At 35.3% G+C, this 18,468-nt stretch overlaps 1 protein-coding gene across 1 annotated transcript in view; it reads right to left on the reverse strand.

Annotated features, from left to right (window-relative positions):
• Positions 1–18,468, reverse strand: part of nek9 (NIMA related kinase 9) — a 39,219-nt gene that overhangs the window by 17,871 nt on the left and 2,880 nt on the right. The window contains exons 3-14 of the mRNA XM_016456417.1: positions 15,174–15,229; positions 11,124–11,194; positions 10,925–11,030; positions 9,633–9,764; positions 9,420–9,530; positions 9,271–9,335; positions 7,481–7,531; positions 7,205–7,397; positions 5,833–5,977; positions 4,237–4,437; positions 3,839–3,885; positions 139–300 (exon numbers count right to left, since the gene is read on the reverse strand). Coding sequence (XP_016311903.1) covers positions 139–300; positions 3,839–3,885; positions 4,237–4,437; positions 5,833–5,977; positions 7,205–7,397; positions 7,481–7,531; positions 9,271–9,335; positions 9,420–9,530; positions 9,633–9,764; positions 10,925–11,030; positions 11,124–11,194; positions 15,174–15,229 — 1,340 coding nt within the window. The remainder of the gene's footprint in view (positions 1–138; positions 301–3,838; positions 3,886–4,236; positions 4,438–5,832; positions 5,978–7,204; positions 7,398–7,480; positions 7,532–9,270; positions 9,336–9,419; positions 9,531–9,632; positions 9,765–10,924; positions 11,031–11,123; positions 11,195–15,173; positions 15,230–18,468) is intronic.

Raw genomic sequence — 18,468 nt, forward strand, 5'->3', positions numbered from 1 at the left:
GACTAATGAATTGGCACATCATGTAATTAGTTTGACAGCCCAAACTGACAGTTCAATCTTACTAAGTCACTAGGGTTCGGACGGGAGCTGCTAAATACTGCGACATGAGTTCATGAGTATGCTTGTCGCAGTACATACTTCCCCCGGGTGGTTTTTGATTCCAGTGATGCCTTGATTCAGACCCAGCTTGTTGAGCTCGTTGCTCCCGCAGGCTAAGACCTTTCCAAACTCGGTGAGGAAGAAGGTGCAGTCGCTGCCACAGTACACAGAGTCAATGACGGCACCTTTAGGAACCTCCACCTGCAGACGAGAACGAGACATTAGACACACACGCACGCACGCACACACACACTACTGCTCAATGATCTGTGCTGTTCAGGAGCTGATGGCAAAACCTGTTAGAGAGCTCTGTGGGACACTGGATTCTGATGGCAAATATTTCAGAATAATAATGCTGAACTGTACAACTGATTGAGTAGTCATAAAAGTACATTACATTTAGTCATTTAGCAGACACTTTTATCCAAAGCGACTTACAAAAGAGGACAATGGAAGCAATGAAAATACACAAAAGAGCAATGACATGCAAGTACAAGCTGCATCTACATAAAATTGAAACAGAGTTAGTTTGCGCAAATTAATTTAATTTAATTAAAAGCAGTGTATATATGGTATTTTAATAAAAGTAGTTTGTCTTTAAAACAGGAAAATGAATCAACCCCATGCATGACAGTTCCAGACCTGCCAACCTTGGACATTTTTTTTGAGTACCATCAGCGTGGGGGGCGGGGGGGTAAACAGTTTACAGTTTTCCGTAACTGTTTAGTTAATTTTTGCTATTTAGTTTTTTTTTTTTTTAATGCTATTTAAAAGAAATAAAAATAAAAAAAACTCTAGTACACTTTAATTAAAACTCCAGTACACTTCTGTATAGGGCTGGGCGATATGAGCAAAAATTCATATCTCGGTATTTTTTGGCTGATTTGCGGTATACGGTAGCCTATATATCTCGGTATTTTGTATTTGGATTAAACAAATAAAGTGAATGTAAGCATGTAGGCACATATTATGTGCAAAAAAGGGTTAAAATCACATTACATTGTAAAAATAATCCTTTTAAAGCAGAAGTTAAAGTTACTAAACTAAAAATGAAAATAATAAAAAGCACAGACTAATTGAGTATAAAGGCTATTTTGATTACCCCATTACACTTTACAGTTAGTGCTATCATACAAATACACTTACTTGTAGGTTTAAAATTCTACATATGTCACATTTATTGTCCAACTACAAATATTTCAGCAAAATGTTGAGCTCTGTCTGTTTGGCGCGCTCGTTCTAAATGAAGTCTGTGCAGTTTAGCGGAGAATCGCAAAGCAAAAGCTCATGCACTTCTGACAGCAAAATGGAAATATTTCCATGGCTTTTTTAACATTTACAGATGGAGAATATACCATTAAGGAAAATGCAAAGTTATGCATTAAGGAAAACAGCACATCTCAAACACATTAAACAGTGCGTGCGTCTCTGTCAGCCTCACACACAGCCTAAAATGCAGAAATTATTTAAATGCGAAACCAAAAAAAACCCCCGCTCTGATTGGTTGAACTCTTCATCTTTTTCTGTTGCTTGTTTTGAATACTGCGCGTGGACAGAGGCGTCACTAGATTTTTGCGTAGTTTAGAGTGACAAATCGTACCAGCGTACTTTGAGGTCAAAATGCGTACAGGTTGGCAGGTCTGATATCGGAGCAGCTTTCCAGCGGTGGAGAGAACTCAAGGAGCGGGAAGGCCTGTAATCAGATGTCGAGGTTGCTTTGTTTTTTCTTGATAGGTGAGATACGTTGATGTTTACATTGAATTACCATAATAACATGCATCACTTTCACTTATTGATGACATCATACCCTCGGCCGGCAGATTTCTCCATCGTCACTACCAGGGTTGTGTATGTACGTGTGGGGCGGAGTTTTCAAAAAATGTGCGCAGTCCTGTTGGGGTATGGGCGTGTCTGTTTTGGTGATTTCAAATGTCAACATCGTTTGGCAAAATTCGCTTAGTGCACCTTATACATACTCAAGATGTGTTTTATTCAACATATACATACGTATTGAAAATTTCTTTAAAAGAAAATATCTCCCTTTGTATTGAACTTTGAGTGTCGTACCTTGCCAATCTAAAAACAAAAATAATCCTTTTAAAGCAGAAGTTAAAGTTACTAAACTAAAAATGAAAATAATAAAAAGCACAGACTAATTGAGTATAAAGGCTATTTTGATTACCCCATTACACTTTACAGTTAGTGCTATCATACAAATACACTTACTTGTAGGTTTAAAATTCTACATATGTCACATTTATTGTCCAACTACAAATATTTCAGCAAAATGTATATTTTAGTCAGAGTTATTGCGCTCCTATTTCATTGAGCTCTGTCTGTTTAGCACGCTCGTTCTAAATGAAGTCTGTGGAGTTTAGCGGAGAATCGCAAAGCAAAAGCTCATGCACTTCTGACAGCAAAATGGAAATATTTCCATGGCTTTTTTAACATTTACAGATGGAGAATATACCATTAAGGAAAATGCAAAGTTATGCATTAAGGAAAACAGCACATCTCAAACACATTAAACAGTGCGTGCGTCTCTGTCAGCCTCACACACAGCCTAAAATGCAGAAATTATTTAAATGCGAAACCAAAAAAAACCCCCGCTCTGATTGGTTGAACTCTTCATCTTTTTCTGTTGCTTGTTTTGAATACTGCGCGTGGACAGAGGCGTCACTAGATTTTTGCGTAGTTTAGAGTGACAAATCGTACCAGCGTACTTTGAGGTCAAAATGCGTACAGGTTGGCAGGTCTGCAGTTCTACGGATGTTGATGTGAATTCAAAACGAGTTCCACAATACCGGTCACACTACTAAGATTTTTGAAAGAAGTCTCTTCTGCTCACCAGGGCTGCTTTTATTCGATCAAAAATACAGTAAATATTGTGAAATATTATTACAGTTTAAAACAGCTGTTTCTATGTGAATATCTGTTAAACTGTAATGTATTTCTGTGATGCGCAGCTGTATTTTCAGCATCATTACTCCAGTCTTCAGTGTCACATGATCTTCAGAAATCATTCTAATATGCTGATTTGCTGCTCAACAAACATTTCTGATTAATTAACATTAATTAATTTAAATAAAAATATAAAATAAAATAATTAATTTTAATCAAGGACGCATTAAACTGATCAAAGGTGACAGTAAAGTCATTTATAATGTTACAGTAGATTTCTATTTCAAATAAATGCAGCTCTTTTGAACTTTATCAAAGAATCTTCTTTCAGAAGCATTAAAAAAAATCATAATCATTCCAGATTTTTGACCAGTCGTGTCACTTTAAAAGTGTAAATTGTATATGCTGTAATTTGTCAACGTGTCTTTTATAACATGTTACCATTTTAATCACTTTATTTTAATGGTCGTGCCTGCGACAAATTCCAGTTGTTAACATTAGTTAACTAACAATGAAAAACACAAAGCATTTATTAACCTTAATGTTAATTTCAACATTTACTAATAATTATTAAAATCAAAAGTTGTTCCTGTTAATATTATTCAATGGACTTTAGCTGACACGAGCTAACAGCTGTATTTTTAATAACTAATGTTAACAAAGATGCATAAATACTGTATTGCTCGTTTCTAATGTTGGTTAAGGCATTACACAACCTTACTGTAAAGTGTTAACAGTTAATTACGTTTCAAATGAAAACAAAAGCTATACAAATAAAAGCGAACTTTCATATGTCATTACAAAATATGAGTGCTATGAAGAAAGAAGGGTCTCTGACCTGCATTGGAGAGGAGAAATCGTCCTCACAGTCCAGCCCGAGTCGACCTGCGGACGAAAGCAGACTCAGCCAAAGCCACTGGACGGCAAGCCTAACACCTTTAGCCAAAAAAGCGTAACGGCTAATGCTAACGCTTCCGGTCTGGCAGTACGTGGGAAAGGAGACCAGAGGCTGTTCTCATTGAATGGATGTCAATGGAGGAGAGGCTTCACTTCACTAACAGCTCACTTCACTCACTATTCTGCTACATACTCAAAAGTCTGTACTTTTTTTTCACAAAAAGAGTACATACTTTTAGGGCATAGTATAAGTAGGCGAATTGGGACGCGGCATCTGATCACAGGAAGTGCCTGCGGTCATGTGACAGGAAGTGCCTGTGGTCATGTGACCGCGCTCACCGTGCTCTCCGCAGCCCCAGGAGTAGATGTCCCCGCTGCGGGTCAGCGCCACCACGTGATTGTCCCCGCAGGACACCTGACGCACCGGACGCTCCTGGAAGAAGTCCAGCAGAACCGGCTCCAGCACCTCCATGCCCAGCTCGTTCTCCACACCGATGCAGCCGTAGTAATCCGAGCCGAACATGTACATCTGATCCTCGTCTGCCGGAGGAACCGCAAAACACACGTCACACAAACACAGATCCTCCCGGGCTACACTAATCACTTTATTTCACATCTGACTTGATATTAGTGACCCTGCAGCACAAAAGCAGTCTTAAGTCGCTGGGGGATATTTGTAGCAATAGCCAACAATACATTGTATGGGTCAAAATTATACATTTCTCTTTTATGCCAAAAATCATTAGGATATTAAGTAAAGATCATGTTCCATGAAGATATTTTGTAAATGTCCTACTGTAAATATATCAAAACTTACTTTTTGATTAGTAATATGCATTGCTAAGAACTTCATTTGAACAACTTTAAAGATGATTTTCTCAATATTTAGATTTTTTTGCACCCTCCGATTCCAGATTTTCAAATATTGTCCTGTCCTAACAAACCATACATCAACAGAAAGCTTATTTATTCAGCTTTCAGACGATGTATAAATCTCAATTTAATAAAAAATGGCCCTTATGACTGGTTTTGTGCTCCAAAGTCACATTTAGATATTAATGATCCTTTAAAAGTTCTGTTTTTTTTTTAATGTTTTTTGAAAAAGTAGCATGGAAAATATTAACAATGCCCATTTAATTAAATGCTTACATTAAAATAAATACCAAAAAGAAATAAAGATATGGCTCACACACTCTACAAGCCTGCATTTATTTAATCAAAAATTAAAGTAAAAACAGTAATATTGTGAAATATTATTAAACATTCATGAATGACATGAAGAAACAGACCAAACTGAGACAGACTCAATCCAGAAGAACTGTGGCAACGTCTCAAGACGCTTCAAGAAACCTCCTGCAAAGCTCCTGAGAAACTCTGCTCAAGAGTGCAAAAGCTGCTTTACACAAAGGATGCTCACACCAAATGTTGATTTAATTTAGTTAATAGAAGACATTAGTTTTGACAGCATCCTCATTTTACAGCATTTTTACACAAGTGCCTCAAACTTTTAACAGCACTGTAGCTTTGCAGGAGGTTTCTTGAAGCGTCAGTTCTTCTGGATTGAGTCTGTCTCAGTTTGTTCTGTTTCTTCATGTGACTCCAGACAGACGGATGATGATCAGATCAGATCTCTGTGTGCAGCACAAACATATATCTCACTGCATTATTACAATTAATGGCTAAATGAATGTTTGGAAATGTAAACTGATATTTCCTTTTGACACACTACAGCAAAAGAGAGAAATAAGTGACTTAAAACCATGTTTTAGCTGGTGGAAATACTAATGCTCTAATCATTTTGGCTATCACTGTAGTTGCTGCTTCATATTTTTTGTGGAAACTGTGATGCATTTTGTTTTTCAGGATTCACAGATGAATAGAAAGTTCAAAAGAACAGCATTTATTTGCAGACAGGCTCTGAGCCGGTCCGCTCACCGGTGATGCAGGCGGTGAAGTCGGCTCCGCAGGACACCTGTTGGATGGCTTTGCCCTGCAGACGCTCCACTCTCCGCGGCTGGCGGTACGAGGCCTGGTCGCCGTGACCCAGCTGACCCACCATCTTGGCTCCTCCCTGAACGCTCTGCAGAAACAAACACCAGCATCTGTTCTGGAAACTGCCACGGTGACAATCTGTTTCTTAGTTTTGCATTTAATTTTTGGATTTTTTGTCAGTTTAATTGTTACATTATTCTGCAATGCTTTTTAAAATATTTTTGTGCCTTTATTTTTGAATGAACGTGATCAGGGGATGGTGCAGCTTGGACTCAAACCAGTGGTATTTTAGTATAATGAATAAAATGGAATAAAAATGGAAATAATGGAATAAAATTTAAATGCATAAAACAAAATATAAATGAAGGAAAATTCATTAAACCAAATTATTAAACTAAACCAAAAAAAAAAAATAATTGTAATAAATAAATAAATACAAACAATATAAACACATATTAAAATGAATATAAATTAAATAAAAATTAATAATTCAAATAAAGAAACGAATAATTTAAACAAAGATACAAAATGTCTTTAAATATGGCTATATTGTTTTTATTATTATTATTATTATTATTATTTCGGTTTTAGTTATTTTAGCACATCAAGTTTAAACTAAATTAAAATGAGAATTATAAAGCGGAGAGTTCCGGTGCTTGATTCTGATTGGCTGAGCTGCGTTCGAAGCTGTTGTAAATTACTCTACAAAGTAACATACACCTTTGTTTACGTTTGTGTGTTGCTCGGCAACCACTTTGTTGCAACCACAACTGTTTCTGAGGAGCTACATTGTTTGGTGGAAGAATACTGTTTTTATTAATATCATTACACTTTATTTGCTCTGTTTTATTCTGTGAAACCTTACTACGTATATGGAATAACCGTTTTATAAAAGCAATAATCCCCGTGAAGCCGTGGTTTACAGTGAATTTATAACAGCTAAGGGGGTTGTAATAACGCCCCTTAGCTGTTATAAATTCACTGTAGACCACGGCTTCTTGGGGATTATTGCTTTAATGGCAACTAGCCTTTCATTTTATTTCAAGTAATTATTTTTTTTTTTTGTTTACTATTAGGGTTGGGCCGATAGATGATGCCATCGCCCAACCCTATTTACTATAATAACCTTGACTCAAAGATATTTTTCACTTACTAATAAGCGGCATAGTAAAAAATATAAAAAATACGATTAAAACACACCATAATTTTCTAGACTCAAACTGCAGTACATGGATTCAATTAATCTTTAGTTATGTTCTATTTCAGATCTTTCTGCAATATGACTACAGATGTGAGTGTGGAGTGTGATATTTACGGCCCAGGTGTACAGCTCCTTCTCGACGGTCACCACAGCGAAGTGTGTTTCTCCAGCACAGACGTGCTGAGCGCTGCTGCCGCCCTTAAACATGTCCAGCTTCTGAGGAGTGAACTTGCCTCCGCCCCAGAAATACACCTCCCGCGAGCGCGTCGTCACCACCGCCACCGGCGTCTCCGTCACCGTGCTCAACCTCAAACCACCAAACCACAACATTAACAGCAGACAGCAACTCCAGAAACACTGACGCTCTGCTGGGAACCACAGGACACCTACTTGGGTTTCTTGATGGCTGAATTAAGCGCCGCCACCCTCTCCTCCAGCTCCCTAAACACACACACACACACAACTGGGATGCAGCCACCGTTTAGATCTCAATTCAATGCGGCTAAACTCAAGCGGAAGGCACCGAAATAAAAAATAAATAAAACTGAATAAAATAAAATACAATTAAAATTTAAATAAGTAAATAAATAATACAATTCATATAAAAAAATACAAAAGATAATATTAAGAAATAATTACAATTATATTACATTTATAATAATTACAATTATTAAATATAAATTGAAATAAAGAAAACTTAAATGTTTATAACAGTTATAGTATATAATTAATAATAAACAAATAAAATGAAATTATTAAAGAAATAAAAAATAAGAAATTAATACAATTAAAATAAAGAAGCAAACTTTAAAGCTGCAGTCTGTAATTTTTATATGACCCAAATAAGAATTTTCACCGGATATTATCATCTGAACAAGTAACAAGTCTGCCACTTTTGTTCTGACCAACTCAGGGAAAAAAGCATTACAATAAATCGCACTACCAATGCTGATTAAATCTAACGATCACTTAGCTCATATCACATCAAACCGTGTAAATTATTTTTATTGTTATACTTTGTTCTCAAATTGTTAATGTTAACAACATCAGCATTGCATGACTGTGTATACAGTGTGCATTAGCGTGTAGATTTCAATTTCTGTACAGTAATCTCTAATTGTCATACCATTTTTAATATTAAGAAATTTGTTTATTTTTAACCCAAAAAGCAAATTATTCTTCCTTCGAACTGATTGTCTTTAATACAAATCTTGTGTAATCCCAGGCTATCTGTAATCAGATGCACATTTAAAACTGGAATATAATTTAATTTCAGTCACGTGTGTTTCATAAACACATGATCCTTTCTGGATTACAATCCGCCATCAAAATGATACATTTAATTATTCCAGCTGCTGTGAGAAAAGGCTATAAACGATCCGCCACCTGCAGGATCCTCACATGCGATATAGTAATATAGCCTACTAGCCAGGAAAACTTCTTTATGTTTACAGACGTGACGCAATGAGCGGATTCCAAATCTTTTATACTTATCTTGCTGGATCTGTCCGCTGCTTTTGACGCAGTTAACCACCAGATCCTCCTGTCAACTCTATTGGCAAAGGGCATCTCAGGAACCACACGCCAGTGTTTTGAGTCTTACCTCTCAGATAGGTCCTTCAAGGTATCTTGGAGAGGTGAGGTGTCCAAGTCGCAACATCTAACTACTGGGGTGCCTCAGGGCTCAGTTCTTGGACCACTTCTCTTCTCTGTTTACATGGCATCACTAGGGTTGCAAAGGGGTGGAAAATTTCCGGAAACTTTCCAAAAATCCCTGGAATATTCCAAAAAATCCTGGAAAGTTTCCAAAATTTCTGGAATATTTCCGAAATTTACTGAAAAATGTCCTCCTTTTTGCAACCCTAGGCATCACTAGGTTCTGTCATTGACGCGGCAGCATGCTCGAATTTCCTGTGATTCCTACCAGTACCACTCAAATTACAAAACATTATTATAAACTAACCGCTGTGAATCGAGTAAAAGTAAGGCGACAGTTTTGAACACTGGCTGGTTACGCACTTGCTCAAAAATTGATTCGGGTTATTTTAAACAAAAAAAGTTATGGACTGCAGCTTTAAATACATAAAAATAAAGAATTAAAAATAAATACAAAATGTAATTTTCTGAATGGTCCTAAAAACAGGAATTATTTTTGTTTTTTGATTTGAGGGTTCACTCACGCTCTCACACGAGAGATGACGGGCTGCTCTAGAATCTGCACCGCTGTCGGCCTTTTCTCAGGGTCCTTGATCATCGACACACACGAGCATCATTATAACATCATTACAGATATGATTGATAGGCACAGTGAGCAGTAACACAGCGTTACCTGATCTAAACACTCGTACACCAGCTTGATGAGTTCAGACGTATAAGCGTCCGAGTTGATCTCCATGGTCCAGTTGCCCTGGACGATCTTCACACACAGGTTCAGAGGATTCTGGAAAGCACATCATCATCATCATCATCATCACACACCGCTGAGCAGATCTCAGTCTAATGAGCGAGTGTTTGTGAATGTTTGAGATGAAGAGACGCTTACGGTGGCATCAAAGGTCCTGGTGAGGGTCAGCAGCTCAAATAAGACACAGCCCATGGCCCAGATGTCTGATTTAAAGTTGTATTTCACTCCCTGACACAGTTCAGGAGACATGTAGTATGGCGTACCGACACACTGGAGAACAAAACACATCAGCTCAACGAGAGGCAAATGACAAACGAGTGACGGTCGAAGTCAAGCGAGGGAGATGTTAATATATATATGTGACTGTAATGAAGACAATCCAACAAAATACACATAATGGAGATTTATACACATGTATATACAGTACACAATGTAGGAACATTAAATAAATAAATAAAAATTATAATGAATACAATTAATATACTTTGAGAATAATAGGAATTACAAGAACATGCTCTAAAGTAAAAATGCCTGTATGCATCACACAATTCAAGGGAAAACAACTCCCAAACATTTTTTTATCAGCCAGACCCCACTGATAAAATTTTTTTTTTTACTTTATTTTACTTTAGTATTTTAATTTTAATTGAAATCATTTAAGAACACACTCACAGCTCCCTGATGCCAGTTAGCAGTCACTTAGGATGCAATTACATAAATATTTTAAGAGTTTTACTATTATTGTATATATACATATATATATATATAAAACTACTGATTTATTTTCATTTAAAATTGTATGACTTTTTTTCTATATGACTTTTTAATTCATTTTCATATTTAAAAATTTAATATTTCTATGACTTAATTTATTTTAGCTTTTTAATTCCAGTTTGGGGTGCCCTAAACAAACAAATAAATAAATATTGTAAATCATTTTTAATTATTTTAATATGTGCAATTTTAATATTTTTATGAATCGTTTTAGCTCTTTAATCCTAGTATGGGAAGCCCTAACAAATAAATCAATTAATTAACTAAAATAAAATAAATACAATTTAATGTAAAATAATATTTGTACTTATTTTTATATTTAAAATTGTAATGTCTTTATGAGAATTCATTTTTAGCTTTTTAACCCCAGTTTGGGAAACTTTAACAACTGCAAGCAATATTTCATTTCCATTTTATTATTCAATTGATAAATAAGTGTAATAAGCAGGCTGATGTTCAGACAGATGGTCATTATAATAAAATAAGAGCTGTTCAGGGTGATAAAGAGTCTGTGCTTCATCCTGGGTTTATATTGTGATTATGAGCGATGATGATGATATTATCCTTCACACAGAATTCATCCTCAAACCTCACGATGATATGAGCGCAGAAATGCTTTACATACTGATAAACCTGCATGACTGTGCCACACTTACACTTTCAGCCATTGAATACTCGGAGCCCAGCTTCTTGGCCAAGCCATAGTCGCCCAGCTTGATCAGGTTGGTTTTGGTGAGGAAGATGTTCAGCGTTTTGATGTCCCTTCAAAGCAAACACACACTACTCACAGCGACTGCACTGCTTTATTCATAATCAGCTGATGAGAAAGTAGAGTTTCTGTTGTTCTCTCTTTACCTGTGCAGGACGCCGGCTTTATGGATGTGAGCGACGGCAGCGGCGATCTGATATAAGTACCACACAACCACCTGTGAACGACAGAGCCGCAGCTGTGAGCAGGGTTCCTACAGAAACTGCTAAATGGTATTCCTGGACTTTCTTTTGGTTTTCAAGGACTAAAATCAGAGATCTCACTTGTCAAACAATATCGTTATTATCTTTCAATTCTGATAAATAAACCAATAAAACAAAACGGTGCAGCACATGCAAAGCATGCAATGACTGTGGCAACTTGAACTTTTGAAAGGATACTATGGCAAAGTTATCGCTTTCCTTATTCAAACTGATTTTTTTTCATGAATATATGATTGACCTGAAGAATGAAAGCTGTATCATACACTTGGATTAGCTATATCATGCTCATAGAAAATGTGTGAGAATACACTTGGCTCACGAGATGAGACAAACAATATTTTAATACTATTTTTAAGAAATTTTGAATGACTAAATATTTTCCTTTTAAGCACACAAAGCAAAACAATGCAGTTGTATTTTGAAATGTTTTAACTAATCTAGGGTCGTAACTAATGATTATTTTGCTAATCAGGTAATCATCTGATTATTTTGACAGCTGAGTAATCTGATATTCTTTAGTAATAAAAATAGACCTAAGTGAAAAAAAAACAGGCTTTTGTATGACTATATTGGTATATAAACTAATGATGAGGAACTGATAATTGGTTCAAATAAAGTATTAAAACCAAGTAATCACATGGTTTTATTGAACAACACCGTTAAAATACATAATGTAATATACTATACATAATATGAACACCTGAGGAATGAAAGCTGTATCATACACTTGGATTAGCTATATCATGCTCATAGAAAATGTGTGAGAATACACTTGGCTCACGAGATGAGACAAACAATATTTTAATACTATTTTTAAGAAATTTTGAATGACTAAATATTTTCCTTTTAAGCACACAAAGCAAAACAATGCAGTTGTATTTTGAAATGTTTTAACTAATCTAGGGTCGTAACTAATGATTATTTTGCTAATCAGGTAATCATCTGATTATTTTGACAGCTGAGTAATCTGATATTCTTTAGTAATAAAAATAGACCTAAGTGAAAAAAAAACAGGCTTTTGTATGACTATATTGGTATATAAACTAATGATGAGGAACTGATAATTGGTTCAAATAAAGTATTAAAACCAAGTAATCACATGGTTTTATTGAACAACACCGTTAAAATACATAATGTAATATACTATACATAATATGAACATAACCAACTTAAGTTCATTATGTATTATAACAAATACCTGCAGAGGGCGCCAACGGCCTGGTGGTGTTTCACCTTACAGTGTGATTCAACGGCGTTTAAATCATTTAATTTTAATATTCAGCCACATGCAAACTCAGAGCGAGGGTTTAAACTTTTATTTTGAAATAGCGATGTACAACAAATCACATATTTAGAAATATGTCGGTGTTTTCTCTTGTGTTGGCATAGGTTTATAAATGACTTCCGTTACAAATATAGTGAGATAACGCACACTGTTTTCCCAGATGAAGATTAAGCAACCCAAACTCACAGCATATGCAGAGGAAGAGTTTGTCGACCGAGATGGAGATGCGCTCCACGCTTGTAAATGATCACAGCGCAACACAAAGCGCGTCAGACTTTATATGCATTCCTAAATGCACGTGATTGGAAACCCAAACAAACAGCACATGCAATAAAAGACCGAACAATAGGGATGTAACGATTCACTCAACTCACGATTTGATTCGATTCACGATTTTGATTTCACAATTAGATTTTCTCACGATTTTTTTTAACAAAATGAGATTGATGACATTATACAGTAAATGAGAAGGTGTCCTTTTATTAGGCTATTGCTGCATGTTTCTTTGTAAAATTGAAATATAACAAAACTTAATTTAAATTTTAAAACAAACCCCAAATCAAATAAGCAAGTGACACAAATGGTGTCTAGATGAATTAGCATTTTCAATAAGATGCATTAATATAAAACACCCATCAATAAAGGCCAGCGGATCACACTACAGCCACAAGTGCAGACTCGAGCGGAGCGGTTTTCATTTTATGCAAAATGAATTTTGGTTAAAAAGTGAACTAATGTTATTCAGTAATAAAGCAAAGTATTATAAAACCAATGCAATTGCAATTTCAAGCGGTTTCAAGCACTTTATCCAAAATCCAAGCACTTTTAAAACACGATGTTAAAATTCAAGCATTTTCAAGGATTTCAAGCACCCGTACGAACCCTGTCTAATAAATATGGCTGTTTTCAAGGGGTTTCCAAGACTTAAATTTCAAAAAGTCAAATTCAAGTACTTCATGCACTTTAAGGCCGGTTTTACTAACAGCTTGCGTCCGCGCAAACCTTTCTTATTGAATATGCATTTGTAGGAGTTTCCCTTTAAATGTATTATTAAAATGAATGTAGCATTCCTACTGAAATGTAGTATTAAAATGAATCACGCAACGCAATTTTCTAACATTTCGTCAAATCGTTAAATTATTGGTATTTCCGCCATTATTTAATGCCCAAAAAAAGCATGTCTTAAACTGTTAACTGTTAAACTGAACAGAGAGCGCGTGGTAGAAGTGAGAGGATTTTTTCCACACAAATTAATTTCTTTAGCATGCCAGAAGAACACATTATCTGAACATATCGTTTGCCAAGCCATGTAATTTTAAATTTGCTTCAGGAACTAAGTCACGCAATACCAAGTCTATCAAAACTTCTTGTAACCCTTCATTTTTTGGCCTCCGGTTCTTTTCAACATACTGTGGCTTCTTTATTTCTTATTTATTTATATATTGCGTTGGTCGATATGTAAATGAGTTGTTGCGTCGGTGTTCTTTAATTTGCGCATTGTCAGTAGGGCTGCAACGATTCCTCGATTCTATTCAAGTATTCGATTTTAAAAAATCCTCAATTGCATTTTGCCTGTGTCGAGTAATCGACAAAATACCGGAAGTGGTGCTTTCCACATATTAAACCCATTTAAAAATCACAATAAAGCATAATGCTATTAAGAATTCACAAACGATACTATTCAATTCAATAAATATATGCGATGCAAGTTTAATATATGCGCTTTCATTATTTACATGCGTGTAGGTTACGTACGTGCGTGTCAGAGCAGCTCACAGTAAATGCTGCTCCGCACAAACTGTTATCATTTAACGTTACATGTGTGTAGCGTCTCAAACTCCATCTCTGCATGTTGTTGTGAGTTTGGATTTATTATAACGTTCATCTGGGAACGCAACATGCGCCATTTCATCAGATTTGTAAGGTAAATCATTTATAAACCCACGCAAACACAGGAGAACACAACATTATCTTTCTCAATATGCTAACTGCTCATCGCGATTTCAAAATAAAAGTTTAAACCCTCACTCTGAGTTTACACGTTTTGATGTCAACATAATCAAGAAATTACGGTGTCTGTAGCTTATCTGTCATAAATAATTGGCCATATATTAAAGATTAAGTCGACATTTGAATTAAATGTTGTCGAGTCAATATTAAACACGGATTAGATCACGCAGTAAAGTGTAAAACAATCGTCAGGCCGTTGGCGCCCTCTGCAGTCATTTGTTATAATGTGTAATGTACTTTAGCTCTATTGTTTATAATACATTATGTATTTTAACAGTTTTATTCAATAAAACCATGTGATTTCTTGCTTTTGATACTTTATTCGAAATAATTATTATTGCCTCATTGCTATTATATTTTAGTCATTTTAAAGGCTATTGTTCACTTAGGTCTATTTTTATTACTACAAAAACATTTATTATAATTATCCGATTAATAATCGACAGATTACTTGATTACCAAAATAATCGTTAGTGACAGCCCTAGCTGTCAGTAAATCACCCGCAGAAATATCCCTCCCATCGGCACTGTTTTGGAATTGTGCTCTCGCACTAATTTGCTTGTTTAGTAAAACTGGCCCTAAGTGCCTTGTACGAACCCTGTGTGAGACGCTGTGAACGCGGTTCTCCTGAACTCACCTCCTCCTTGAAGAGCACTCCCTTCTGCTGGTTGATCTTGTCGTAGAGGTTTCCACCTGCACAAACACATTCAGACTAGAGGTGTGCGATATTGACAAAAAAAGTAATATCTTGATATTTTCTGAGATTTTATCGATGACGATATTTTGTGAAGTGTGTTATTGTGCTGGTATCTTAAGGACTACCGTGGACAGCTGCCTGACTCCTAAAGTTCTTGATATTCTTCATATTCTGTGCGGTGGTCAGTTCACAGCAGTGATAGAAATTAATCTTTTCCAATAAGTTTAAATTCACTTTTACCTTTTAATGGGCATTTTTACCTTTATAAACCCATTTTTCTAAAAGTGTGCTTTATCTTTTGAGTCAAATTCTTATATTTAATCAGTGAATTAGAATAATAAGACATTTGGGCTGTTACCAAGCAAATGAAATCAGTATCAATAAAATTCAGCTTTGCAATGCAGAGGAGAAACAGAAGCTGTGTCTGAAGTGGCGTTTAGATGTATTTACACACTGTTTAATGCAGGACATGAATACATTTAACCTGTAGTTACAAATGCATAAATAATGATATGTTATTATATACATATATACATATATATATGAAATTGATATATTAAACATAAAACGTTGAATACTGTTGTTTGAAATGATCTAAATAAATAATTAAAAGAAACTTTAAATGTGAAATTAAAACCGCCAGCAGGTGGCAGCAAGTCACGGTTAATAAGTGAGTCATTGTGATTGAACAGAATCATTTAAACGAGTGATTCATTCAGGAACGAAACGCCGTCATGTTGCTCAGAGACGCAAAACAGCGCTGTGGCTGTGTTTGGAATTATTTTTGTTGGCGAAATAGAGCAAAAACAGGCAATATGGCGTCTAAAACATAAGTCTCTTAATTAACTTCTTGCTTTTTTTACTGTTGTAATATCAATATCACATTTGTAATCATGGTAATTTTTTGAGAAAAAAACGACACTCTTCGTGTGAAATTGATGAACTATATGAAATTACATAAATATATTCATTTTCATGTCTTGAATTTTGTGATCATTCTAAATGCATTTTAATAGACTGAATCATGCAGTGAAAGAACACACTCTAAATGCACACTCGCACTAGTCTAGACTTCACGTCATGTACGCGCGCACTCTGTAGGGGATTTGAAAGGTTTTCGCAAAATACTCAATAATGTCAAATCGCACATCGTTAAAACAGCAATTACGATATCGCAGACGATAATTATCGCACACCACTAATTCAGACTGCTGTTCAAACACACGGCACGTCAGGGCTCTGGTGTCTTCTGTGTGTGTGTGTGAGTATGTGTGTGTGTGTGTGTGTTTGTGTGTCTGCGTGTGTGTGTGTCTGTGTGTGTGTGTGTTTCAGGACGCGGGCAGGGAGACGTGTGTGTTTCCTCTCCCAGAACCTCACGACCTGTTTCAGTCCTCTCAGATGAAGTTTGAGGACTTAACTAAAGATCTGCTGAGACTCCGGAAAGATCTGAGAGGTAAAAAGACGCTGATGCTCGCAGAGGGATGAGTGTTTGTGTGGCGTGATCTCCAGACGTGAACACAACTCAGTGTTTCGTTCGTACCTGAAAATTCATGTAAAATGATCGTTCCTCTGCTGAAAACTTCCAGAATTCTGTGATCGTGAGTGTTAGCATTAGCATTAACGTCCAGCTCTAATCTGATCAATGCGACTATAAGGCATGAAGATATTATGATTTTCTGTAAAGCTGCTTTGAAACAGTGTATTGTGAATTTTTTTAATTAAATATATATATAATACAATATAATATATAATGTAATATATAACATTAATACAATATATTAAATAATAAATATTTAATAATTTATATTATATATTAAATAAAAATTATTAAATATGTATGTATATATATATATATATATATATGTATGTATGTATATGTGTGTGTGTGTGTTTTTCATTTAATATATATATAATGTTTTTTTATATTTAATATATATAATGTGTTTTTATATTTAATGTATTATAATATTATAAACCTATATTAATAATATATATTAATTAAACATTGTTTCAAAGCAGTTTTACAGAAAATCATGATGTTCATTTTTATCAAATCTTAATATCTTAATGCCTTATAGTTGCATTGATTTGTTTCATCCATTCTAAAAGTGTGCTTTATCTTTTGAGTCAAATTCTTATATTTAATCAGTGAATTAGAATAATAAGACATTTGGGCTGTTACCAAGCAAATGAAATCAGTATCAATAAAATTCAGCTTTGCAATGCAGAGGAGAAACAGAAGCTGTGTCTGAAGTGGCGTTTAGATGTATTTACACACTGTTTAATGCAGGACATGAATACATTTAACCTGTAGTTACAAATGCATAAATAATGATATGTTATTATATACATATATACATATATATATGAAATTGATATATTAAACATAAAACGTTGAATACTGTTGTTTGAAATGATCTAAATAAATAATTAAAAGAAACTTTAAATGTGAAATTAAAACCGCCAGCAGGTGGCAGCAAGTCACGGTTAATAAGTGAGTCATTGTGATTGAACAGAATCATTTAAACGAGTGATTCATTCAGGAACGAAACGCCGTCATGTTGCTCAGAGACGCAAAACAGCGCTGTGGCTGTGTTTGGAATTATTTTTGTTGGCGAAATAGAGCAAAAACAGGCAATATGGCGTCTAAAACATAAGTCTCTTAATTAACTTCTTGCTTTTTTTACTGTTGTAATATCAATATCACATTTGTAATCATGGTAATTTTTTGAGAAAAAAACGACACTCTTCGTGTGAAATTGATGAACTATATGAAATTACATAAATATATTCATTTTCATGTCTTGAATTTTGTGATCATTCTAAATGCATTTTAATAGACTGAATCATGCAGTGAAAGAACACACTCTAAATGCACACTCGCACTAGTCTAGACTTCACGTCATGTACGCGCGCACTCTGTAGGGGATTTGAAAGGTTTTCGCAAAATACTCAATAATGTCAAATCGCACATCGTTAAAACAGCAATTACGATATCGCAGACGATAATTATCGCACACCACTAATTCAGACTGCTGTTCAAACACACGGCACGTCAGGGCTCTGGTGTCTTCTGTGTGTGTGTGTGAGTATGTGTGTGTGTGTGTGTGTTTGTGTGTCTGCGTGTGTGTGTGTCTGTGTGTGTGAGAGAGAGAGAGAGTGTGTGTGTCTGTGTGTGTGAGAGAGAGAGAGAGTGTGTGTGTCTGTGTGTGTGAGAGAGAGAGTGTGTGTGTGT

The sequence above is a fragment of the Sinocyclocheilus anshuiensis genome, unplaced genomic scaffold (assembly GCF_001515605.1).
Source record: "Sinocyclocheilus anshuiensis isolate Anshui unplaced genomic scaffold, SAMN03320099.WGS_v1.1 scaffold237, whole genome shotgun sequence".
Lineage (NCBI taxonomy): Eukaryota > Metazoa > Chordata > Actinopteri > Cypriniformes > Cyprinidae > Sinocyclocheilus > Sinocyclocheilus anshuiensis.